General features: G+C 43.1%; 1 protein-coding gene across 2 annotated transcripts in view; it reads right to left on the reverse strand.

Moving 5' to 3' along the window:
- Positions 1-2,752: 2,752 nt before the first annotated feature.
- RNF150 (ring finger protein 150) overlaps positions 2,753-27,897 on the reverse strand; it is a 114,177-nt gene continuing 89,032 nt past the window's right edge. The window contains exons 7-8 of one of the 2 annotated variants that reach the window (XM_066186433.1): positions 9,856-10,015; positions 2,753-2,972 (exon numbers count right to left, since the gene is read on the reverse strand). In XM_066186433.1, coding sequence (XP_066042530.1) covers positions 9,897-10,015 — 119 coding nt within the window. In that variant the 3' untranslated portion in view covers positions 2,753-2,972; positions 9,856-9,896. Of the gene's footprint in view, positions 2,973-2,997; positions 10,016-27,897 lie in introns of those variants that run through there. The other variant, XM_066186431.1, reaches the window with a different exon arrangement.

Genomic DNA, 27,897 nt, shown 5'->3' on the forward strand with positions numbered 1-27,897 from the left:
AAGGTCATCACGTCTGACCATTAAGCAGTGCTGCCAAGCCCACTGCTAAACCGTGTTCCTGAGTGCCACATCTATGTCTTTTTGAACTCTTCCAGGGATGATAATTCCACCACATCCCTGGGCAGCCTATTCCAATGCCTGACCACCCCTTCAGCAAAGAAATTCCTCCTAACATCCAATCTAAATCCCTGCTGCAGCTCGAGGCAATTTCCTCTGTCCTGTCACTTGTTGCCTGGGAGAAAAAATCAAATCCTGCCCGAGGCTGCACTCTCCTTTCAGGGAGTTGCAGTGTGTGATAAGGTCCTCCCTGGGCCTCCTTTTAGCCAGGATAAAACCCCCTCAGCTCCCTCAGCTGCTCCTCATAGGATTTGTGTTCCAGACCCTTCCCCAGCTTTGTTACCATTCTCTGGCCACGCTCCAGCACCTCAGTGTCTTTCCTGTAGTGAGGAGCCCAAAACTGAATGCATGCTAAGGCATGGAACAGCGTCCCACAAAGTAAGACTGAGCTCAGCCCCTGCAGCCAGGCAGCACTTGCACCTGCTTTAGCAGGTGGACTTGTTGATCTTAGAGGTGGTTTTGAACTTCAAGAATTCTAGGATTCCATAATTTAGTAGACCTTTTTAAAACCAGGTGAGGAGTGAAGGGAGGTGACTTGGCCTCGCGTTACTCCTCTGTAGGTGTCTTCTCCCAGCCCTGGTTGAGTCAGACTAAGCAGGCTGCTGGTTGGAGCCAGCACAGCTGCCCCAAGCAGGGACAGAGGAAGAACTTTATCTGAGCTCTGGGCTTCAACAGATGAACGCTGGGGCTCTGCCAACACATCCAAGGTGTCAGCACTCCCAGATGGCTGCTCTGTCCCTCTGCCAGGAGGGACATCTGCCTGGGCTTCAGTCACCACGAGTTGCTGCTGGCCTCCCTGAGCAAGCTTGCCTGTGCTCTCAGGTGAGAGGATGGACTGTAAACCCAAGCTGCAGATGTCCAGGAGGATGTCCAGAGGAGCCATGCGGCAGCCTGCAGCAGGGAGTGGCCCAGGCACATCAGGGTGGCGACACTTTGCCCACTTCCACTGCTGCCAGGACTTGCCAGCAACTTGTTTGCACAGAAATCAAAGCTGAGGAATGAGAGTTTTGCCAAATTATAGCCTCACCTATTAAGCACTGATTTCCTACAGCTGAATTCTGATAAATACACCTGTTTATTAGATTTCTTCTGGGCCATGAAGTCCCATTCCCTCAGGGATGCCCTCAAACCTGATCTCCCTGCATTGGAGAACACAGGAAGAAAAAAACCTTTTCAGTGTTTTTTTTCCAGAGTGGCTTCCTGAGATCCAGCACAGGTGAAGACATCTCCCTTTTGGGCACCCTAAAAGTGCATTTTCTTTCTTAGCACGGTTTGGATATCCCAGGACCCTGCATTGTACGTACTGCTGCACAGTGCAAACCTGGATAAACTCCCTTTGAAATTTCTCACATGCTCTCCATTGAGTGTGATGCGTCTGAGTGTCACCTCTTTGAATCAGAGGAGCGAGTACAACTCGCCTTATTCCTTCTGGAAAAAACTACCCAAACCCTCAAAGCAACAGAGCAGAGAGCAGCACGGCTTCCTTTCCATATTTTGACCAGAAATTAATTCCATGCGGAGCAGAGCGGTGTAACACGAGCCCCAAGCAGGTGCTTATATCCTGGCACGAATTGCCTGGCGCCCTCCTGTCACTCCCAGCGCTGCTGGCGCTGCCGGCAGCTCCGCGTGGCGCTGCTGCCCCCGCCAGCTGTGCTGTGCGCGCAGCTCACACGGCAGCTGCCTGCCAAGGAAAGCCGGGCCCGCTCCCCCCCGAGCCAGCTAGGAAATGCAGACAGGGAACAAAGCAGCTGGCAGCCAGGGAGATGCGTGGGGAAGAGCGAGACCGGATTTCTTGGCAAGCAAGACATTTCTTGCTTTCTGCTTTCTTTGCAAAGGCAACCCAGGGCTTGTTTAGGTGTGTTGGGGTTCTGCCCTTGGAGCAGGGCTGGTGGGTTCGGGAGCTTCAGGCTGTGCTGCTGACGGGAGTTGAGAGGAGAAAAGTAATTCCCGGCGCTGCTGACAAAGCCACGTATAATCCCACGGGGTTTTCCTGCTCTGAGCCGGCTGCTGCCCCTCTGTCGTGGGCAGAGCAAAGGTGAACGAGGTGGGTGCACAGGAGCACGGAGGCAGCAGGGTCTGGGGAGCTGAGAGTGAACTGGCGCAGAGCTGCTGCCTTCCCGGCTCCTGGGTGGAATCCAATCCGGGGCTCCAGCCGATCTGGCATGTTGTCACCTCGAACGCGGCGCTGCGGCTGAAAAGAGAGGTGTGTGTGCTGGCGGCACCAGCCAAACAGCGGAAAAGGTGGGCCAGGACGGGGGCAGGCTCGACCCGCGGCAGGGCTGTAGCTTGAGGCAGGAGGTGGCTCCTTCAGGGATTTCTTTCTGCCTTCTCTTGCATCTACTGGAAAACTTCTCTAGATCTCTTAAGTTGCATTTAGGCAGGATTTTTTGCCGTGCCACAAACCTCTTGCAAGCAGCATACCAACAACCCCTGGGCTCTCCTCCTCCCCCTGCTCCCAGGGATGCACAGTGATGTCTGATAAGGCGAGGGAAGAGCAACTGGATGATCCCTCACATCAGTGGTGCAATTCCCACTGAGGCACGGCAGAGTAGTCATCTTTTAAAGGTGTTTTAACACATCGTGCCCAGTGTCTGGGCTGAGGCTGCAACTCACCCTTGAGGTAGAAGAAGCAGTTACCTCTCACACAGCTGCTGCTTTCTATTTAGAAGCAACAGAAGGGCAGAGGGGACCTGAGCAGTAAGGAGCTGGAGATGTGTCACAAAGACCAGGCTGGCACTTGGGTCCCTTCTCACTGTACCTTCTGTCTCCTATGAACGTCAAAGTTTGCAGCGGCTGAGTTCAGGAAGATACAACTCACAAGTTTCACACATCAGGAAATTCCAGGTTTACACAGGCTGTTAGAAAATGCATACAACACGATAATCAGATTTGTTTTATTAAAAAAACTTGCAATAAAATTCCTTGGAATTCACCATCTTAACTTTGAGAGTTGCAATATTTTACTAGTACGTAGTAACACAGTCTCACATATTTACATTATAATCCTCTATATAACAAAAATAGCCATGTTGGACTACTGAATAATGCTTCCAAGTATTAGCCACAACATTTCGGTATTTCCCCCAGCTGAGTCACTGTCTATGCTCTTTAGCATTTACAGTATCTAACAAAGCAAAAAGGACACAAAATAATAAAAAGTATGTGTCTCATGATTTCAGGCAAATCCCTTTAAGATGGTAGTTCTCCGACTCCCACGTTTTTCAAGAGAGATAAAGTGCATTGGAGAGGAAGATGTATACATTATAAAATGTCAGCAAAGAGTTAAAAGTTTATTTGCAAGACTGTAAAGAAGGGGAAAAAGGCAAAAAAAAAATCTTCACAAACTGCTACTGCACAGTTTTGGCAGCACGTCACAGGTAGCGGGGAGAGGGAGGGAATGAAAAAGACAACTACAAGAAAAAGGACGGCCCATGGCAATGCCACAGAGTGACTTTGCCATGGCATTTTGGTAGATGTTTCCCAAACCAAAGCTGCAGCATAGCCAGAGCCACAGTGCAGGAGTGTGACAACCCTGCATCCCCCCAGCTTGCTGAGGCTGCTGGCTCTGCCAGACAGGGACAGAGAGCTGAAGGCCCCCAGTAAATCTGCTCCTGCTGTCCAGAGCAGGACTGATTACTTTGGAGAATTTCACTGGCACAGACCATTGTCTCTGAACTTAACAAAGTTATTTTGTTAAGCTGTGCACTGCTCCATGTGGTATTTATTACATTTGGGATTTTTATTTCTGTTATAACACTGCCATTTGCTGGTATGGCTCTGCTGCATGTGAGAAGAGACACGGCTAGAAAAAGCTGTGTTGCCATCACGGAAAACCAGGATACTGCTGCTCTGTTCAGGAACTGCATACAAGTGGGATGCCACTTTTTTTTTGGTTTGCTTATAAACTACTCTAAATAGAAATAATTCTCTTCTGGAAATGGATGGAATGTATATTTTGACAAGTACAAAACTGTTTTAAATGTTCACTAAATACAAGGAACATCTTGGTATAAAAATAACAGACCCTCCCACCCACTTTCCCCTCTTACATATCTAATTATAAAATGGTACAGTCATTTCAGGTTCCTAACATGAAACAAGGATTGAGGATGGCATTACATACATATACAAAACATTTAGATATTTGACATCTGAAATAACTGTATACATTCAGAGCAAACAAGCATCTTGATCTGGCTCTTGTGTTTAATGCTACTCAGGACCGAAGAATCAAGAAATAAACAAGAAATGGAAAACACTATTACTCCTTTTTTTTCCTCTCATTTCTTTTTTCATTCACTACAGAAAGAAGTAACTTCTGCCAATTCACAATTAAAATACTCAAGAAAAATTAATTTCAGATGGAAAAATCACCCGTTGGCTTTTCATTCAAAATCCACATCTTCCATTTCTTTATTTCTCCCTTTGAAATACAGCTCCTGCTTAGAAGGGTGCTTCCTTGAAAACAAGTGGGCAGATAAAGGGGCCAAGTGGGTGTCCAGCCCGGTGGGATAAGGGGTGGGGCAGAGGGACAGTCCTCACCCTCACCCTCTGTCCCAACCCGCAGCTGCCACCTGCTTCACAAACAAACCCTCCCTGAACAGTCCAGCTAGCAGCCCTCGTTCTCTGAAACTACCAATTAGTTCAGGCAACAGCTTGGTAAAATGAAAGCAGTGCTTATTTTGGATCAATTTCCCCTATTTAAGGAGCCTGTGAAAGCAACACCTCCAGTCTCATTTTCCCTCAACCCTAAAATTCCCCACATTGTGTTTCCCCGCTCGCGCTAACCAAGCCGATTCACTGCTGTCACACTGCCTGCCCCAAATACACTCACACAGTTTTGCATATCCAAAACAAATGGGTCCACATGGGCTCAGGGTCCATCAACAAAGTTCCAGTCCCAGGGTCAGCACTAGCCATGACGAAGCTTGGCTGTCCTGAACCTGCTGAAAGCCCATGGCCTGCGTTTCACCAAGCCCTGGAGCTGAACTTGGGCCAGCTCCTTTCCCTTCTCCAATCTGCCCCAAGAGATACACTGGTGGCACAAAACACAGGAGAGGAAGCAGCCGTGTGCAAGTTTGATCCCATGATCTCCTTCCCCTGCAACAAAGGCTCACCGTTGGACAAGCACTTGTGAGATGGGCTGGGAAGGAGCAGGCTGGATTTCTCCGCCATTTTAGTCCTGCAAAATGGATGCACCCCAACATCAATGCCCTTCTTGCAACGACTTTCTTGGGATTTGATCCACAGGTCATTAGTGAGACCCAAGGGACCACTTATCATAAAGGATTTCAATAATCTATATTTCTAAATTGCCTTATATAGCCTTTTTCTTTAGTGCCACAATCTCCCTCAACCAAAAGGCCTAAAAATGACAACTCCTCCCGATTCCACAACAGAACAGTTTTCATACTCACATCAGTGCACTTTTATATGCATAGATGCCAATTTAATTCCATAGAGTGTTCAAAGAATAAACTGCAGTGCTGTGATAGTCCTGATCCTGGTTTAGAGGCTCTAAAGCAGTCAGAAAATAAAAAAGGCCAAACCCTCAGTAAGTGCCAGATCTGTATCCCCAGCAGAACAGGTGAGCTGTGTGGAGGGGATGTAGACCTGGTGCTTTGCACACATCAGGTCATTTGTGAGTGCCAAATTCTGCCTGTATAACTTTCTATGCCTCCTACCTATTGAACAGACCCTTGGGGAAGGCAGCTTGGCGAAACCCACGAAAATCCAAGTATACTCTGAGTGCAGTTCCTGTCTCACCAAGTTTTATCCTGCAACCCAGCCTGAGTAACGATGAGCCTCACTAAGGGAAACGCTTCTCCCACCTACCACTTGCTCATGGAAAGGAACAGAAAAGTGCTTCAGATGGCAAGATAGGAATTGCTGGGAGGAGCACAGGATCAACTTAATGACATGAGTGCCTTTTCCTGGGAGCCACACAATCCCCTGGCCACTGCCCTTGTGCAGGAGATGCCCCCGGGCCCAGCCATGGGGCCAGCCTGCAGAATTGTATCCGTGAACTCTTGCTTGTCAGAGGGCTCTAGAGGATTTTGTTCTTTCCTGGCTGCATGCTAAAGGCTGCTCTCCCTTCTGAACAGCCAGTGCTGTGTCCCTAGCAGCTGAACCTCACCTACTTAACGCCCAAGCTTGGCGGGCAGCAGAACCAAGGTGTGCATGGGCACACAGAGATACAGAATTAAGGCTTTCAAGCGTCTTACAAACACACATCAGGGGGTCTTAACGTTTATAAAGCACCTCAAATTCCCAAGGTAGTTCACAGGTTATATATGCAAAGATTATTGTCAGTCAGGTCGAGCTTTAGGAAAACATTTACTTTTGACACAGGGGCTTAATTATGCTCACAGAAGACCTGTTAAAAGTAATGCAATTTTGGTGCAAGTCCAAAATTAATCATAAGTGTTTTTTTGAAGAAGGACGGAATAAAACATTTACTTAAGTGCTTTCCTAAGTTCAGGCTTCAGTGATGTGTAACCTGGCTTTACCCTCATCATCACTTAACAGTGCTCAGAGCTGCAGAACACCTGAGGCCAGGGATGGAACAACATCTTCCCTGAGTGAACCTGCAGGTAGAACTGGGAAAACAAAAGCAGAAAGATTCCTGACCCAGATTTGCTAGGATGCCTCTTCCAAACGGCATAGCACTAATTGGTGATATGGGAAAACCACTCACCCAGCCTGGCACCCCGCCTCTGCCAGTGGCCACCTGTGGACCTCGAGGGACCAGATCTAATCTGGGATATTTAGGAAAAGTGTGTGCACAGCACGAGACCTCTACAAAATTCCTCATTAACTCTCAAAATATGTGCAGGGTCTGATTTAACAAATCTGTGATGCTTTTTTGAGCACAGCTCCCTTTATTGATTTTTCTGGGCAAAGGACCCAGCTCTGTATCAGCTGAGAGTTTCCCCTCCTGCCTCACTTTTACACAGACTGATCGTTCTGCTGTGCCATGGGTGGTTCTGCTACAGCAACAGCTAATTGGTCAACCTGTCCATTGAGATCAACTTAATTCAGTTCATGAAATAAAATGAAGACTTGGTGACAGCTCCTCTGAAACCCAAACAGTTTGGCCAGGAGTTCTCTGCCTGTGTGCTGAGCTACAGTGTGCATATGTGAAAGGATCACTGACAACTTGGACATCGTGTTTGTGATGTTCCTGTGACATGTAGCACCCAGTCTCCAGTGGTGGAGAAGAAATTGTACCAGTGTGGGGGCTTTCTATAAGGAGCCCTTACTGTATATAACCAGCCTCACTCCTTCCCCTGCACTCGTTTGAAATGAATTTCATTCCTGGGTCAAAATTCGATGTAAGCACCACTTAAATCCCATTTCAGCATTATTTACAGAGCTTAAGTGGAGCTGATGCAGTACCATCTGCAAACTCTTGTGTGTAGGGGTCAATTTCAACATTGATGTGTCAGGCCTTTCCCACAGCAGCAAGGAACGGAGAAGACATAAAAGAATACGGAAATCAAGATTACAGAACCACAAATATTGTCAAGACTGACATAGTGTACCCTCTGGAACAGTCTGTAACCTTCTTTTTTAAACAAGATTTCCAGCTGCCTCTATCTCTTTAATTGAAAAAAGATTTTCATTCCAATGGCTTCTGAAGAGGTAACAGCACATTTATAGGTCATTTTCATAGAATCACAGAATGGCTTGGGTTGGAAGGGATCTTAAAGATCATCTAGTTCCAAACCCTCTGCCATGGCAAGGGACATATTTCCCTATCCCAGGTTGCTCGAGTTCCATCCAACCTGGCCTTGAACACTTTCAGGGATGGGGTATCCACAACTTCTCTGGGCAACCTCTTCCAGTGCCTCACCACCCTCAGAGTAATAATTTATTTCTAATCTCTAATCTAAATCTGCTCTCTTTCAGTTTAAAACCTTTACCTCAAGATTACTCCTCAATTTGGGAACTAAGAACATAAAACAAAATTAAACTAAATGTTTAATTAGTTCTAAATGGACAAAAGAGCATGGAGATTTTTTTCTTCTTTCTATACTAAAGAAGCAAGTCAGCCAAAATTTTAGGGATAGCTCAAAACACATTTGTTCCTGACTAAAAACTGCCACACACAAATTTTGGCTGGAAGCTGGTTTTCACATTTAACAAGTAAATCCACAAGGGATTAAATGCACTGAGCCCCAGCAGTTGCATTTTCAGATGCTGCCATGACACAGCCAAGTCAAAATGTTTGACCTCTGCATGAAATTTCAATGTAAGATGAATTGTTGATTCTGTGAACTGACTCAGGAGGCAGTAATGTGATTCAAATCATCTGACTCCCAACAGAAACTATGTACTCTTGTGTAACAGTAAGCTTCTTCACAGTTGAGTATTTGGACTGAAAAGCCAAATCATACACTGAACAATTAATAGTGAGCTCTTACCTGGAAAGCAGAGCTCAGGATGAAATAAATTATTATGTCAGGCCATTATTATTTAGGTGCTTTGATTTATGTTAGTTCTTTTATTTTCAAATTCCCTCCCCACTATATTTTGGCATATATATCGGTATACAAATTGCAAATATTCTGTTATGCTTCTGACAACATTGACAGGGACTCTGGAGGGCAAGAAACCACTTGAACTCTTGTTCGATAACAAGCAGACAAAAACTGCTGTCAAAATGTAAGGAATCAAACACACTAAGGGAAAAGACCCAAAGGAAATCAAGAATTAAACATTTCAAACAGCTGCCTCTTGCTCCCTTAGCAATTTCTGACACTGATAGCAGCATCTCCAGACCCTTTGTAAGAATACTGTCACTCACTTAATGAAGAACTGTTACTAAGCAGCCTACTGAAACCTCTCAGATGCTCCTTTTGCCCACTGATCTGGTTTTGGTCTGTAAAATTAAGAAAAGAAATGATGTTATGCTAGACCTTTTCTTCCAGCTACTGAATCATCACTTGAAGGAGGGACATTAATGTACTGACACCTGTGAATAGCATAAAATACAGGACTGGACTACATGGACGGAGCGATGCTTTAAGCTTTTCTTTCTCTCCTTCACACTGTTCAATACTTGTCTAGAACAGAGCTCTAAGTAAAAGACAAACTAATGTCGTTTTAACCCAAACTTCTCCTAATTCAGAGCTCTCTTACAAATAAAAGCCTTCAGAAGATACCAGTTCCAAGCCTTCCACTTAATGAAAGCAGGTGTTGCATTAATGCAGGGTGCTGGTGCATCATCCTTCTGAAGCCAGCCACATGTAATTCATGCAGAAACAAGGCAATGATAAAGCCTGATCAGATCACGAAGTGACCAGTGAACAGGAATTCAAATTTCTGGACTGAACTCTTGAAAAAGCTGGGGTCAGTCAATAAAAATAGAGTGTCCATTCATAACAAACTACAAACAAACAAACAAACAAACAAAATAAACAAATGCCTTTTCAAAAAACCCAACAAAAATTTGATTGAACAAGTGTAGAAAACACTCAAGCTGTCATTTCAGTTGCATGTTTAGGAGCCCCTGGAGAGTTCCGTGATGGCTCCCAAGCACGTGGGTAAACTGGAAGCGTCCATCTCCCGTGTGTACCAAAGGAAGGTGTGCAGATGATGAGACCACGTCCAGGCAGACACACCAGTTGCTATTGCTTTTCATGACCGTCCCAGTATGGAGTGTGCAGGAGTGACAGTGCTCTGGAGGCATGTGCATGACTGGTCCAAATCCTAGAAAGCTGACTCGGTCCCTACCTGTGACCCTCCCCTGGAGTTTAGTGTTGGAGCTCTGTTTTTCAAGATTTCACCTCTTCGCAGTCTTGATCAGTGGAAAGCTCCACATCGGACAGTCCAACCTCCATTGCCATAATCAATGAAATATCTGAATCACTGCTGACTGCTGGCTCCTGTTCATCTGTCAGGGTAGAAAAGACAGGAAAAGGTCACGTCTTTCAGTTAATGTATTACTGATCTTTAGTTCTGTAGGTAGAACCCAGAGGTCTCTCCACCAGTGAGATTGTGATTAGATTACAAACTTTACTTTTATTCAATATCTGTCTAAAACACTTCAAAAATATCCCACAGTTCAAGCTATTCATAGTGAACAACATGATGAAAAGGAGCCTGGTAACATTTTCTTCTCTTAATCCTCCCAGGGCTTTTCATCCAGGTCCTTCATGAACTTCCTCCCACTACCTGAGAATTGCCCTCCCCGTCCCCTTTCACTCCCTTAACCTGGCATTATCCTACTCTCCCCACAAAGACAGCAAGTTAATGACAGAGCCACAGGCACCTGGTAGAGCAACTCAGTCATCAGGAAAACATCCCTAACAGGAAAAAAAAAATCTGCCCAAACCCTCATTAAGTGACAGAATCTCAGAGGACATTTTTAAGAGGGCATTGTCTAGTCTAATGGAGGAACATGGGCATTGGACTGGGACAAAACAAATCCAGGACTTTGGACCAGGCTACCTGCCTTCTCAAGCCGCTTCTCTCATCCTTTTTTTTTTAATCTTTCCTCTGATTTGAAGATACCTTGCAGGTTTTTAATCTAGGCCAAAGGGATCTACCTTAATGCACCCTGACTCCAAATACACTAAGAGTTGTATTGTCGATTTCTGCCAAACTGCAAATCACATCATAGAAAGAGCAACTTGTTTTCATTTTGATCGCACAGCACTTAACATGTGTATATTTAGCAGCAAACAAAGCCAACAGATTTTAAAGGACTAAAAGCTCATATTCTTTCAAGAACAATCAGGGCAGCAAGGCACACTAGGGAGATTCTCAAAGGCACAAAACCCTCATAGGTGTCCCTGAGAGAAAAATTTGATGGTTTATATTTTCAAGTGGTTTAATTACAAAGATGGTATTTATACTATAACAATACAATGCATTTAAATCTGTGCCAGTTTTTCCTTTACATATTTTGTTTTTTAGACAACAGAAGCAGAACTTGATTGATGCTAAAAAGTCTAGAAGTTGAATATCTAAGCATAAGTAAGAAACACGACGTAATAAGTAAGAGAAGCCAGGAAAATAATGACTCCTCACAGTTTAATTATTCACTTGAAGCTAAGTGAGCACAATTAGTCACCTCTCAAGAGCAGCATGATTTTTAAATCTTTCATAGGAAAAACCCCCACACGTGTTTACTTGTGCTGGGATTAGACCTCATGTTCTGCAGAGAAAGCTTGAATGGGGTCTGCATTATCCAACCTGAAAGAGTCAGTGTTTTCCTTCACAATGCTTCCCAGTTTTCACCATGGATTACTTTCATATTTTCTTGATTGCAAGATAAATAATTAACGCGCACAACATCTTTACATCTCTATCTTTTTTTTGCCCTTTCAATATGACATTAGTAAACATTTCAAGGCATTGTTTCTGACTATAAATGCTTCCACCAGAGGTGGAGGAAGTATTTACAAGCAGAATTCAGTGGTCTTCAATGACATTGAACCTTCTGGTGAGCTGCTAGATCCTAGAGTACATCAGAGCACCTCATACACCTCCAACACCTAAAGCACCATCTTCAGAGGTAACAGTTCCCTGAGTGAGAATAATGTGGTTTCAGACCACTGGATTATTTATCATTCCTCTATAATTAGTAGGATTCGTAAAAACAATGAAAATTATGCTTAAGGGCAAGTTTATATTTGCAAGACAGAGCTCCTGAGGCTTAGCCATGTTGAACAGCCACTTGGAGCACTCTTGAGAGCCAAGGTGTTCTCCATCTGAACTAGCTGTGCAGAACAAAAGGACTGGCTGAATAGTGACAGCCAGATGCATGCTGAAGAGGCAGGCAGAGCTGCCAACACCAAATGTCAGAGCATCCAACCAGCAGTGTTTAATAATGCTAAAATGTTACTTCAAGAATTGTTGTTTCTTCCAGGGTTGCACAACAGAAAAAAATCTCAACTAAGTTCAAGACAGGCAGATAGAACAAGACCAGATCAGGCAGTTCACCTACCTAATATCTGACAGAGGTACACAGCACACACTCTCCAAACCAGCAAACTCAAGTTTTACTTAAAAATTCTATACAGTTAATCAAATTCTTGGATCTTAGTCTTTGCAAAGTGTGGGCTTTGTAGTTTGTCTTCTTTGGAACTGAAGTGCAGGTCGGCAGGAACAAGGAACGATCCTAAAAACACCCAGGCCTATGCTCTGGCATTGCTTTTCCAGCACTGTGATAGTGCCTAGAAACAGAAGCACTCCACCTTCCTTGCTTGCTGGCAGTGCAGCAGGTCAAAGTCCTAAAGCTACAGCTTTGACAGAGTGAGGCGAACAACTTGGACATCACCCTTCTTATACCTTCCCTTTCAGGGAGGCACTGACATTTCTTTGGAAGCTGTAGGCAACATAAGGAAATTAATGCATCCCTTAGCATTACCTGCTGGCTCCCGTAAACAGGAATCCTGCTACTGACCCCAACATACACGGGTGAAACTGGGAGGCTGCAGGAGTTACATCAGACACGGATCTGTAGGTAACTCTGGCTGCAAGGTCTACAAACTGCCTCACCGTGGCCCCCCCACACATCACAGGCTTGCCAGACTGTGCTGGTTTGTTTTGTTGGGTTTTTTTTTTGGCTGACTGCTCAATAACACAAGCCAGCACAGTTACTGCTGTTTGTTAAAGGTAAGCAAACCTCAACTACATTGCAAGTGCCAGGAGCTTAGCCTGCATTTTGCATCCCTGCCTTTCAGATCCTATTTATAATGGCAAAGCTTATACAATCACACAGCTCCTACAGAAGATGCCTGACTCACTGTTAACAACCTTTATGACCCTTTTGCAAGTTTTTTGTAATTTGCTGTTTTTGTAAAGCCCTGAAGTCAGATGAGGATCTCAACTTTCAGTGAAGATCTCAGTTTTCACTTAAAAATGAATGAAGCTCAAGATGCAAAAAGAAAACAGAGTGTTTCAAAAATTAAATCTCTATTTTCTAGACAGATTTTATATATGAATATCTGATGTGTGATTTTAGATACTTGAAATTGGCAACCCTGTCTAACCACACACACTATCATACTTCCACTGTGTTTTACAGCACTTCTTGCCACGGGCAGAAAGCCTTTTGCTTAATGAAGCAAAAGGCACATCCCAAGCTGCTTTCCAGCCAGAGTGTTAGTGCCTACAGCAGGGAACTGTAGACCTCCCTGCCACATTCCTCTCATGTCAGTGAAACACAATACACCACAGCATGCTGCCTGTCCAGACAGACTTTTCCACTCACTTGTATTTCTTGACACACATTCTTTTGAGAGGTGCAATCAACCAAACTCCTTCTCTAGCCAATATTATTTTAAATCAATTACACTAGCATGGGAAGAATATCACCGCGAAGATTTGGAAGTGGCCTACACAAAGGTGGTACAGCCCTTACTTCTTGAAAAGTGCATCAAGTGATGCTTACATTTGAATATTACTGCGATCAAACAAGGACGAAAAATAGCTAATTACTCTGGTGCTCCAAACAACAGTAAGATTGCACACTAGTAATAGTTAACTACTGCTGCTGATACTCGTAACCATTGGTGCAAGTCTGTAGCTGTTGTACACTAATAAATATTCCAAAAGAAAGAGGTCAGACAATGGGTTTCTAAGAATTTGATACTGCTTGCAAGAGGCTTGGGAAGGAGCTAAGTATTGAACAGTGAGTGAAAAGTGCATTCACAAACACATTCCTCTGCCAAGCATACAGGCATGGGCACCAGCCGAGAGATATTTGCAATGACCCACCCAAGGGTGAGAAACAAGCTGATGAAACTCTGGTGGACTTTGCACTCATGGAGGCCTCATGCCTGCTCACCACTGTGCTCCTCCTGAGGAAGCCACATCCCATACTCTCCTTTGATGTCCCTAGGACACGGATGGTGCCATGGGGCTTTCCTGAAATTGCTCTGACTTGCCTCAGAGGCTGAGATTTCCCCCAAGTTCACCGAGCTGTAAAAGCCCGTAACTGGGCTCAAATGTCAATAAGCAATTTGCATCCAGGAAATCAGCAGAAAAATGAGACCACACTAAAATGTTAACAACAAAAGCTTCTCGGCATTAAATATATATCAGGTTTGTCTAAGATGGCACTTTTTCCCTTCTCCAGGCCTTTGGGTAGCTCTCTGCTTTACACCCATTTGAAAATAAGTAGAGAAATACTACTACTCCTTTCACATCCTCACTATGGTGAAATATACCTTATTTCAGAACTCTTCAGTTTGCAGAAGACAGATTGAAACAAAACCATGAAATCCCTGGTGTTAGTTATGCTCCCAGATCTAGACAAGTATCTCAAATGCATGCATTACCATGAACCTTACTCCAGTTTAGGGCTCACTTCTTCTAAGAAAACATTCAGATGTGTCCAGAAGGATTTTGCTTCAGAAGAAACCAGAAATGTCACCATCTCCTAGAGCTTTGAGGACCTGATCAGAAAATATATCCAGAGTCACTATAGGCATTGATATGGGATCTTTATCAAAACACATCCTTCTCAGCTTGAAGCCACAGAAGAATGCCAATGCTAGGAGTTCAGATTTTGTTTCCAGTGTAAGAACAATCAGGACACAATTCATCACATTTGATTTATGACAGGCATATCTAGAGTCTTCTATTTTTCTTTGTCTGCCTAAGAATGCACTTCACCATTGCAAGGTTTATTGTTACCTCCTACTATGGCCTCGCCATTGCATCACTTTGCTGTTCATAGTCTAAGAGGAAGTACATCTTATGAAATTACTACCTCAAATGGCAACTCCTTTCACAACAATACCAATTAAATTTATCACTAAGTCCCCTTCCTTTAAAAATATTACTGATTGTTAAAATTATTCTCAAGTTAATAATCTCATACTTCTCCTTGGATCATTTTACAAGTCTCAAATTCCTTCCACATAATCTTGAGATTTGTAACACTTTAGAACGGGCCATAACTGCACTAACATAACATAAAATAAAATACATGTAAAAAATGCCTATAAAATCTCTAATGCAAAAGAAACAGTGGGGATATGTTTGAGGAGAAAGGGTTATAAAACCCCTAGTTACTAATGCAGTCCTTCTGTACACAGAGGCTAATAAAACAGATGATGAAGTTTGGCTGGCTACGACTGAGAACAGAGCACTGGGGAAATATCTCATTGCTGTTCCCTAGAATCAGAGGGAGATTTATCTGAGCAGCAAGAGGAACAAGTACTTGAGCGTGGTAACTGCTTTTGGAAGGAAAGGTTAGAGTGTCTTCTGTAAATAACAAGCCAGAGCTCTCTGAATGTACTAATGGCAACAGAGCTTCTTCCAGGAGGTAAAGCAGATGATGTCTGAAACATTTCGCAAAGAACACCCAGACACCAGCACACAGGGAAAGAACCACATGCTATGACCTGGCAAGATTAACTCAAGAGGACCCCTAAGCGGTTGAGAGATGTGACAGATGGGTCTGGATATGACATAAAACTCTGGAGGCTCTCCCAAAGTAAACCTGTTTTTTTTTTTTCCCCTTACTACTGAATAAAAAGGAAACAAAATTTCTTCCCTTAATCTTTTTCTAGGATACGTGGTTTGGGAGAATATACAGCCTCTCTTAATGAAAAACAGCCAAACACATGGTTCCTTGTCTTTAAACATCCTGCAGTATGAAGGGCTAACATCATCATCATCATCATCATCATCTAGAAATCACACCCCACTATCTCAAGCCACCATTGGAGAAGTTGTTAGTAATGTAACTAATTTTCTGAAGCCTAAACTTGGAGTATGTTGTACTTAGGCAATGAACTTCGACAAAAGTTACCTGAGAAGACATTTTGTGCTTTGGCAAGACCAATAAACTCATTTTCAGAGAGAGTGCAGAAAGTATGAGGACCCAAATGCTTTCTCCAAAAGAAAGAAAGAAAAAATTCCATCCAAGTAAGGATATATAACACAGGGTGCAGAGAGCAAACACATTCACAAAAAGCTGAGCAAAAAAGGGCAGAACACATACCAGATGTTATTGTATGGAAGCAGTTGGGTCCAACTGGCTGGAAAAGTAAAACTTCCTGTTTCCCATTGTATATATATATGTATATCTATCTTCCATGAGCACATCCTAAATCCTTGGGATTTTACCCAGGAATCAGAACACTCAGCCTTTGAAATTCCCAGCACATATTAACATTATTTTAGTAGTCAACACTTTGGAGATCAGTCTCTGCTCTGTGAGAGACTGGTTGACATTTTGGGAACTTTTGATCAGCTGTCTTAGTGGGGAGCTGCCAACCTTCTCTGTGATACAGCAAACATGCCTCTGCCACTGATAGCACAAGAAAATCTAATAGTTTTGATTACAGTATAATTTCCTCTTTGTTCTTACTCTTATGGGTCACGGTCATCATGTTCCTGCCCTGGGACCAGCAGGGAAACTACTTCTCTGGCCTAGATACTGCAGTATCTTTTTCTTTTTACGTGACTAGTCTTTCCTCTTTCCCACCGGAAACTCAGTCAGAATTTGGTCACAAAGATTACCAGAACATTCAATGGAGTCGTCATACTCTCCCTTGTACTTTATGCTCTTGGATCAGCTCATCCCCCACACTGAAGGTCCTTCACAGTTTATCTGCACATCCGGTCTCCACAGAATCATAGGAAAGGCTTGGATGGGAAGGGACCTTGAAGATCATCTAGTTCCAAGCTCATGCCATAGGCAGGGATGCCACCTTTGGATTTTATTCACAACAAAGTGTTTTATTCCATCTTTGACCCCATACCTCAGTCCCACACTCTCGTCTTGGGTCACTGACAGACAAGAATCACTCTACTTCCTTCACAACAGGGCATCCAGCCTCTCAAACCTTTGCAAAGTTGCTTTTCCTTTCTCCCTCCAGGCCTTCCCACTGTCTAGAAGGAGAGAGGGACAGTGGGATGCTGCTGCACACCCTCTTTTACCATTCACCACTGGTCATCCTCAACGCCCAAATACTGCGCCAGGTGCACCTCTGGTCAGGACATCATGTTCTTCTGATCCCATGGGAAGTTTCATGAGTAAATGACATGCAAAATTATTCATGTCCTTGGTTGAAAATCGGAAAACAACATCTCCCGTAAGAAGGGAAAGATTAAAAAAAACCACTGAAGCACAGGGCTGCAAGTCCATGACAGTTTTGATTCTCAAGTACCTTAGCTGCCTTTGGTATTACGTTACTGCATTCAACACCTGCAAGCTGTCCCTGCAGCAACCACACTGTTATGCATCTAAAAGATCAGGTGCTTGTGGTATGGGGACTATTTACTTGATTTTCTTAGCAGCTGCTGAATGACCAGCACTCCTTGGTGTTACTGCAAAACAATGAGCATGAAGTGATACAGTTACAGAAAAAACAGGCTTTGTCATGTTAATGGTGTGTAAGGGATTATCCCAGTAGCCAAGGCGAGACACGTGGAGAGACAAACACCCTTTGAGCAGTGACCAAGCACCTTTACTCACATTGCCAGCCATTCAAAACTCTGAAGGGACAGCAGGTGTGAGACAAAAGCAGAGCTAAATGCTGTATGTACTGGTGCGTGTTGTACACCACGCCTATCGGCAGGCTGGCAGAATAAAGAGGCTTACACCCAAGCAGTATAATCCCATGATTTAACCCTGTGCATTTCAGTTTCCATGGGCTGTCCTGGGGACTGCCACTGTGACTGAACTACCTATATTTTAAAAACCTGTGTCAGCAGTGTGCACTGCTTCCAGCAAGCCGGAAAGAAGGAAATAACAGCCTCACTCAGATACTGGATTGAATGAGCAAGAGTGTTATGGTGAGAGAAATTTCAGTTCTTGTGTTCCTAAGGAACATCAGGAAGAACATTCTTTGAGGGGGTGATTTAGAGATGAACCTGCCAACACCACACAAATCCCTCTGAGCAATCATGCTGCAGCGGTATCCCCAGCTGGATACAATATTAAAACAGAAGACTCAAGGCAAGATAGTGGTTCCCAAACCCTTTTTCTCTGGTCTGATCATGCTGCAGAGCTGTGACCTCTCCTTGGGGAACCCCATGGCAGAAAGCAGCTGCACAAAGCCAGCTGAGGTTGTTCCTCCTCAGGACTGCAGGGAAATTCAAGAAAGCATTTGGCGCTTGGCAGAGCAACATACCACGCGCACAGAATAAGACTAGGACATGGAAGTGGACATGCAGCTCTTTATAGGATGTAAGAAACTTCTCACCCCTTCTTCAGGTCATGTGCAAGGCTATTAGACAGTGAAAATCCACACAGGAGAAATTAATGCTGAGAACTTGATGTATAACATAAGACTCTGTGACAAACAACCCCCACCCCCAAATTTCTGCCTAATACTATGAACTCCTTCCTCAATTACAAGTACACACACAGCTATAACAGAGAACAACAGCTTGCCTCAAAGACAACTCCTGTTTAGTTTTGAGTGAGGGGGTTGGAAAAGCTCACATAAGTCTGCCTGAGTTTGTTTGTCATGGCAGGATGTGCATGATTTTCCAATCTGTCTCTTTACATACCTTCTACTGCATAAGTTCTCAAAAACCCCGGGTCACCAGTAAAGCACAGTACTGAGAAATTAGATACTGAACTCTCAAGAGCAGCTACACCAAACACCCTTGAGCAAAGATGTCACAAAAATACCTGTGCATATATTAGAGGATTTAATGAGCAAATGCACAAGGAGTTGGCTGAAGAGCACAATACTGGTAGAATCACTTGAATGAAGTGTGTATCTTCTCTTCCCCTCTCACACACGACCATGCCTTCCTATCCAATGCTGCTGACAACACCGGGCTCCACCTGAGATGCCAAGACCATCCCCAGGATGAAGGGGCAAGTCCTCAGCCCAGAACTTCATGGGCTTTAATTTTATGCATGTTGGCAGGAACTCCCTCCTCCTCATGCATGTTGGGGACAGTGAACCATGGCTGAAATTCAATTCCGTTAGAAATGCCCATAATAAAAATTTCACCCAGGGATGTCTTTCTCATTAGATATTAAAAAAAAAAGACACACAGTCATGAAGTCAGAAGAGAAAAACCCCCCAGAGATGGTGGAGGAACCTGCATAACAGATAAGTAATTTTTACTGCTGTCACTAGCAAATACAACTTTTAACAGTTACCAGCTTTAAAGTTTAACTTTTACTTTAGGGGAAGAACTTCCTTTTTGTTCAGTATAAGAAAACAACATGCCTGAGAATGGGCTTGACTCTGTTGCAGCAGCAGCTCCAGTGCCTGAAGCAGGGCACAGCTGTAGGACCACTGTGTCTGACAAGTCACACCAGATTAGGAAATCATTCCATGGTCATCCATCCACACACCCTTCAGCATTCTCCATGCTACCCAAGGGCTGCCCACAAACAACAGACATGTGCAGACACCCTAACATTGCCTGTCACACCTTTTTCTTTTTACCCTCTGACACCTCACAGTGAAATCAGTGTCCCTCCCACCAGCTCACACATGTGGACTTGCGGAAATTGCCACATGCTCACAGGACTATCAGGTACATGTCCCCAAAAACCTGGGAGATGTTGGACCAAAGTACACTGCTTAGACTTAAGACTAATTCTTGCAAGTCCATAAAAACAGAGAATACTTGACAGAAACAGCACAGAACTGTTCAAGAAAATATGTTTTTGAAGTTTATAAGACTGTCTAACCTGATTTGATTTCAACAGCTTAGTTATATATTGTCACAGGTCACGGGCTTATCTATTTACTGTAGCTCAAGAGATAAAGATTGATTCAAGTGCAATTCAGCTGTAGACAAATTTGTAATGAGAGAAAGAAAACTCCAAAATCATGGAGCCCCACCAATTTCTCAATGACTCTGTAAAAAAATCCCAGTTTAAAAACAAAGAACATGCTCTTCAGCCTCCCAGACTCCATCAGGTTGTAGACAGTCTTTCTTGATGGTGTGTGGCACCAGCAATAATAAATATTCTGTGAAAGGGCTGATGCGTATATTGAAACAAAGTAAGAACCTGAACAGATCACTACAGATATATCCTACAGGTTTACTATTTCTTCTCTTCTGGGATGGGCATATAGGCAAACAGATTACAGAATGATCAAGTATGTAAGAACATCCTTTTTTTCATACAAAAGAAACAATTTCTGTTGTTTATATGTCTGTTAGCAATGAAGGAAAATAATGTGACAAGCTGAATTGGCACCCCTTAATTTTATGAGAATTGCAGTAGCTTTTAAAAATACATTGTAGGTGCTTTCAAAGCACTCTACCAATTTAAATCTCCTCCCTATGGGATTCTTACAGCATCCATACAACACTTCCTCTTTTGAAGCCCGTCATTAAAAATTCTGCAAGAAAGCTTTCTTTAACATCCAGTTTCACAGAATCCTTACAGAAGGAAGTTTTAATCCTAACTGAAAACAGTGTACACAATTTCTAGTGACCCCTACCCACTCTTGGTAGGTATTTGTATCTAATCCTTCTTCACACAGACACGGAAAGGACAGTTCTGACCTTTACCGACCACTGACAACACCTATGATGACGTATTACTGACTTTCAAAAATGTCTCATTTAAATTAATTAACCTCAAATACTTCACTACTCTCAGATTTTTCTTCTCTGGAGCCTTACATGATGATGTTTTAAAACAACAGCAGGAAAAAGGACAGACAAGTGTAGAAACCAAGCTTTGAAACAGCTTCAGTGTAACAGTACCTTTAACACAGGGAGTATTACTCTGTACTTACAGTGGAAGCCGTAAGAGACCTGCTCTGCAAGGGATGTCCTGGGTAGCTGAGTCTACTCTCCACAATTGTAATGGCTGCACGACACAGTCCCTTTCAGATTTGCTAGCAATTAGCATCATTCACTGCACCAGCTCCCCATCTACTTCATTCATCTCTGTGCCAGTGCAGAACTGCAGATGGGTGGCAGCTAAAAGCCGTAATACTTGGTTTTCAAAAGAGCCCTTCATGCAACACCAAACCACAGATTTTCTCTTTTTCCCAACATCCTACAGTGACGGATGAGTTCAGCTGCTAACTCCCTCTTAAACATCACAAGCCTATTAAACCTTGCAACAGCTATCTACAGCTGTGGCCAGTTCTCACTGAGAAGCAAATCTGATCAAGACCCCCAACAGAAAAATGTGAATGTTTACACCTAAAAGTTTGTATCTTCTCACTATTTGGATAATCTGTGCACTGGGAAGGTCTTTGTGTGCCACTAGGTCTGTGGGTCAGCCTTTTGCAGAGGGTGCAAATTACTCAGACTGCCGCTGGCATTTATGGATTGGCAGGTAGGAGATGACATTGTCAGCTGGTAGGACCTATAAATCTCATATAACTGGGAGAGAGTACTAGGAAGAAAAATAAAGCACATTACTGCAGTCTGAAACAGCCCATGGTTTCCATCAGGAACATCTCTACAAGGACTTCCTGAAAAATTAAGCAAAACCACCCTGGTTGAATTGGTCCATGTATAGTTGCTTTTATGAGAGACATGTCTCTTTCCATTAGTTTAGAAACAATAAAAACCCCTCAAACTCAGAGATTATAGCAAAACCTTTCCCTTTGGAAAAACAAACCTTTTTAATGCCCTTTGCATCTTCTTTAGGTTGCTTTCATGGTTTAGTTAGAAGGTTAGGCAATATTTTTTATCTAATCAAAAGCATTCCACAGGAAAGAAAAATGAGCCCATTTAAACCCCATCATTAGCACATGAAATGAGGATTAAAATATGACTAGGAGGTGCACTGTTCGTTTGGAACAGGGGTGTCCAAAATGTTACTTGTGTCTTGTGGTACAGCTAGAGCACCAGATTAAATTCTAACAAGCTTGTCTGAGTACATTAATGCACATTTAATGCACTCACAGAGAACACATGAGTACAGAACAACAATCAAGAAAAGCTCCCATAAAGGAAGAGGTCAGCTGTTTATCTTGTTCATTTTGGAAAATTTAAATCCGTTGATGCCAATCTCCTTTTAACTGGAACATTCCTTTGACAATCCTGCAATAGCTCAACGTTTTTTTCCCATTAAAAAAAAAAATCTGATGTGCCAGACTTGGGCTGCTACACTCAAATATTGTCTGAAAAAATTTATGCAAATAGCTTTATGGAAAGGAGAAGAAAAAGAAAATCAGCCGTTACAACAACTGAAACCAAATTGACCATTTCAATTTAAAGAGAGTTCAAATTAATTTAATGTGAGTCTCCTCCTGATGCTGTGTCTCCTTCCTTCCTGCCTGCCTGCCTTCCTTCCTGTCCAAAATGAGCCTGTATTAAAAAGAACATAGCAGAGCTTTTCTTGACCCGAGGTCTGAAACCAAGAGTTTTGTCTCTCCAGCCTAAAGCAAGCGTGCACACATGTTCCCTCCTCATCCACCTCCTTTTGCTTCCTTACTCACGGTTCACACAAGTAACATGACAAAAAAGTGAGTTCCTTTTAATGTATTGCAAAATGCTGCATGTAACAAAACCCAGAGAGGGGCAACCAGGACAGTAAGGCAAAACTAACACTGAAGAGGGAACTTGGTCTCACCTAGAGGCCACTAAAAGCTGGCTAAAGGGCATCTAAGGACAATTTCTCACTTGCAAAGTGCCTTTGGAGCTTTGGGTCTGGCTGGTAAGAAATCCTGCAGGGACATCAACAGAAACTGGTTTTAGACTACATAAATCTAGGGCCATTTAGCATTTCCTTTCAAATAAGCCTCCAGTCACAGTGTAGTTTCAACTGAACAACTTCTGGCATCAGCAAATCCCCTCCAAAGCCCAGCTTTTATCAGGGATGCTTGCTGAAATGCTCAAGGGAATAAGAGAAAAGGCCAAACCCAGGACATCCATTTTCCAAGTTTTTTCTTAGAGCAGTGGTTGGGAAAGGTCAATTTAGGTTTCAACAAATTGCAGCTGGAATTTTAATAGCAAATACGTTCATTAGGTCACTTGATCACCAGCACTAGCATCAAGACCTCCCTAACACTCTGTATGTGAAACTCAAATTGAAACAGAATAAGTTAAAATCACTGCTCGTCTGCATGAAAAAACCTTTGTCTCTGTTTCAATTTTTAAAGTTAATATATAGTCCTGTTCCTCCCTCTTTTGTGTTCTGAGCATTCACACTCCTCAGAGAGGCAGAAGAAAGAGTTTTTACCATATATAACAATACCTCTCTAGAAAAATAAAAGTAACAAAACCACTCTAACCACCTGGAAACCAACCATGTAACTTCAAAAAACATAAATGCCTTTGCACTGTTCATCATTATTTCCCTTGGGTATGACACTGTAAAATTAGAGTCAAAACTCTGTGGTATTAAGTTCGGTTTTAACCCCCTTCGCCATTTCTTTTTTTTCTTTTTTTTTAAACTCAAGTTTCGTCACTTTCCACTCCTCTCATTGAAAAGTGGTCATGTCCAGGAGGTTCCCAGGCAGTTCCAGAACAAGTTGGACCACAGGAGCCTTAGGAAAACAAAAGATTAAATTACTGGTGTATTTTATGTCTAGTCTGGGAAAGGGCTTTTAGAAGCTGAGTACCAGTTTATAGTAAATTTTAGACTTTTACGGGGGAAGGGGTCTTGCATCTTTCAGTCACAATCAAGCAAAAACTGAAGGATTTGTTTAGGAAAAATTAGAGACAGAAGGAATTAATTTCTGCAAACACACGGAATTCTTTCTGCCCTGTGGAATATGCAGTTATAGTAGTTTAACAACTCACTTTTGAGGGTGGAACAACTGAAAACACAACCTTTCTAGCAAAGCTTTCCTCCAAAACTGTTTCCTGGGAAGTGCACTCCTAGGCTGCAGGTTTCTTCACAGCTGGAAGCATGTTCCATCTCCCAGAGCAGGTTGGCAGGGGGTCGTTTTTCTGGAATTTTCTTCTTTAAGACTATTTTGGTCTTACAGAGTGACAGCTATTCATGCGCAGAAAGACAATTTGCTGGTGCCAATACCTTTTCAAAATGCAATTACAGGGAAGTAATGAAATTTAGCAACACCTCAGCTGAATTCGATATCCAGTGCACTCGGGGACAAAATCTGAAGTCAGGTTTCACATGCATACGTGACACACCATAATTGGTGGCCATCTCCCCAAGAAACCTTAGCAGCTGAAAGCACTGTGTTATTTAATTACCTGTGCAAGGAACTGGTAGATTTTAAATCCCCTTTTTGTGATTTTTTCCCCCCAATGAGATGGTACAATTTAATAAATTTAATAAAGCTATTTAAGCTAAGTGCCTTTCATACTCTGACTTTGCCAGTGGCACCCTTATTCTATACATTTTCTGCACATTTTTCCTGTAGGAGTATTTTTTTCATTATCTTATAGCACTATACTACCTAGAGAGAGGAAAAGAAAGCAATACTTCACAGAGATCTCCAGGTAAGCAGTTTTGCACATTGTGTATATTGATAAATACATGGCTTAATTACTGCCACCCAACAGAGCATATGTTCTTGCCTACTCCCTCAGATATGTCAACGTGAGTTACAATGAAAAGAACAGTCAAGTGTATCGGCACTTGCAAAAGACAGTCACAATAAAAGGCCAATTTGAGTGGATATTCATTAATGCAATTCTGATGCTAGTGGGCACTGTGCTGAGTGCAGCCTTGAGTATATTCCCCAGGAGACCAGCCTTGCCACTGGAGTGGCAAAGATGGCATCTAGCTGGGCAAGAATGTATTCACGTGCGTCCTATTTTCAGCATCCCTAAATGGGAGGGCTTATGCACCCTTCCCATTCCCAGGCTCTCAGGCAGGAGAAAATCCTCTAACCTGTTTGCCAAAAGTTGGATATTTCCTCTTGGATATTGGGCTTGACCTGTTACCTCCTTCTCTTCCAAACAGTTCCCATTTTCCATCAGCACTCATAAACCAGTTTCTCCATCTGGCCTATCAGACACAAAGCATCAGTTTCAGGCACTATCCTCACTTAAAATTGCCCACATCCAGAACAACAGAAGATCCAGGTACTAAGAAGTTAATAAGAACTCTCACTTCTAGGTGAAATGGCCAGGTTACTGTGGCAACCCTGGAGGAAACCCAAAGCACCCTAATTTCTGCAGGGGTTGGAGGCAAGTCATGAAAAAATGAGTAGGACTTCACTAGTATGTTATGAGCAAATATCATGGTGGGGTTTTTCTTTTTTCTTTTTTTTTTTTTTTTTTTGAGGCTGAAATCATAGTGCGTTAGAGACTGTGCAAGTTTGAGCTGTTGCCCCTACAGGAGCCTGGAGAAAATTTAGAGCAGAGCAGTTCTGGATGCTTTCTGCAGGCTAAACATCTCCTGCAAGACTGTTTTTCTACCATACAAAAAACCATCACATAGTTGCATGCACACGTCCCTCTCCCTTTCACTTGACCTCTTCTAAGTGCAACTCTCTTGTATTTTTTGAGAAATCAGAATTGCTGGTTACAACACAGGAACTATAGGTGTAAGCATGCGCATGGATCCTTTAAATTCTTGCGAGAAACCAGCCAGCTGCCTTGCGCAGATGATTCCCTTGCACATTTCCAGGCGCACAGGCCCGGTGAATAAGGAGAAAAACACTATGTACCAATGACTGGAAACATTTTATCAGCAGAGCTCTCGCCTGACTACTTTCATTAGAGTTACCTTCGCTGGGGAGCACTAAGGCCAATCCACACTCACAAAGCAATGCAGCCAGAACGAAATACATGCAAGCAGAATCTAGAGTGGCTGCTGCAGACAAGCCACTACTTTCTCAGTGCCTCCTGTAGCTCAGCCTCTTGTTTTTACTCCTCAAGAGGCACAGCTGCCTTTTCACCATCTTTCTTTTTGCACTAAATGTACGAGCCCTGTTTGCTTGCTGTGATCTGCTCCTACCTGTGAGGTTTCTGGAAGTGGGTCCATATCTGTGCATGTACTGACTGATTCAGCAGAGCCTGACCCTGGTGGAGGTCTCTGAGGTCTGCACAGTACAGGTGAGCACTACTTTTCACCTTGCCTATCTCAAATAACAGCAGCAACCAGGCACTGACTCTGCAGTCCTCCCCTTCCTCTGGCTGCCATACTTCTCATTTTCAGGTGCTGATCCAAGCTGGATCCTTGTGCCTCCCATTTGGTTTTGTTTCTGAATTGATAAGAAAAGGATTCAGAAGCAATGTAGCACATTGTCTCTTAAACAGCACTTCCTGATGATTTCAGTGGAGGCTTTTGTGTAAAAACTGATGAGAATAAAAACTCCACAGACAATACAAACGTGAACACGAGTCCTAAACAATCAAGTCAATTGTACACAAGATACTGAACATCTCTTGCAAGGCAACGCTTGTGTTGTCAAGTATAAATCAAAGAGATGAGCCAGTATGAAGTCATATTTTGTATTTGCTGTGCAGAAATACTTTGTATTTCACTTCTCAACATATGGAAAGGGGGAGCAGTTTTATAACAGAAAAACTTCTCTGTCCATTCAGAGTCTGGCAGGAGTCTCGTAGGTGCATGCAGTAATGCAGAGCACATTATTAGTGCCAGCTACGTTTCACTTGGTGACTCTTTCAAACCACCAGTGCTATGTTGGCATCAGTGTTAGTCCCAAAACAATCTAGGAACTCAGCTCATTGGAAGTTTCAGTCCATGACAATTATTTAGTGCAATATCCACGAAAGATTTTAGTGGAGCCACCAGGACTTACCTCACTCACTAGGCACGTGGGACCCAATCTGCTCAGTCTTTAACTAGGTCCCACCAGTATTCTCTCTCGGGGACAGTATTAGGGGTTGCTAATGCAAGTATTAAGAACTTGCTGTGTTAACTAATATCTAGGGAATTTTCCCACCTTTTCCTCCCCCTTTACATTCTGCCTATAAAACCCCACTATTAATAGCAAGGAGGAACAGTCAAGTGGTTACAAGACAACAGTGGATCAGATTCTTATCGTGCACTTTCAATCCACTTCCAAAAGCTGACTATTCTTCTCAAAGACATTTTAGACATACACAGATCAAAATAATTACCTGAAAAGTTATATTAATAGATTTAATGAAGAGCTATCAGGGAGATTTGAAAGGGTCCTAACAGTCACGATGTGCGATGAGCTGTACGTTGGCAGGGTTTCATGGAAAGAACAAAATGAGAGGCAGAAAAGGAACTGCTGATATTGCCTAGACTGCCCACACTGTTGTACAGCGTGCTGAACTCTGTGGACATTGCAGGTGATACGACACCTTGGGGGAAAGTTTGTGGCTTTTCACACTAAAAGTCCTGCTCATGTGTGCACTAGAATTATTTATGGATCTTCCTCCAACTACAGAGATAGTACTAGTGGGATTTCTGAGGCCCTATGCGGTGGGATGAGACATCCCACTGAATGGAACTTAAAAGCCTGTCTAAATTGAAAAACTGGAAGTATTTTTGAAAAGAGGGCAAAGACAGTGCACATTATTTACTGTAGAAATTAGTAAGTGCTTGAGGGAGACAAATGACCATGGATGCTATAAAAATTAAAACTACTTTCCACCTGCCAGTGTCACCGCACCTTTAGAATGCCTAGATGCTACTTTCCCAGAAAACTAGCTTTTTTAACCATATCATTCAATCCCAGCTGAGCCTGACCCAAAGAATATTGCAATGGCCTCCTCAAATCTTAAATCCACCCTCTGAAGCTGGTGTAGCTCAGAGCTCCTTCAAGTTCAGATCTTAGCCAGGTCTAGCTCACACTCATATCACATGTAGAGCAGAAAATTCCACCTGCACTGAGATTTCCAAAAATGTTAGCATTTTGCATAACTCACTACTAAAAATTAAGCACCACAGATTGCTACGATGCATTATTGTGGAAAAGAGATCTTTAGGTTGTCTTCTCTCATATG

The sequence above is a fragment of the Chamaea fasciata genome, unplaced genomic scaffold (genome assembly GCF_029207755.1).
Source record: "Chamaea fasciata isolate MVZ Bird 193981 ecotype frontalis unplaced genomic scaffold, bChaFas1.0.hap1 SCAF_6, whole genome shotgun sequence".
In the NCBI taxonomy this organism is placed as follows: Eukaryota; Metazoa; Chordata; class Aves; order Passeriformes; family Sylviidae; genus Chamaea; species Chamaea fasciata.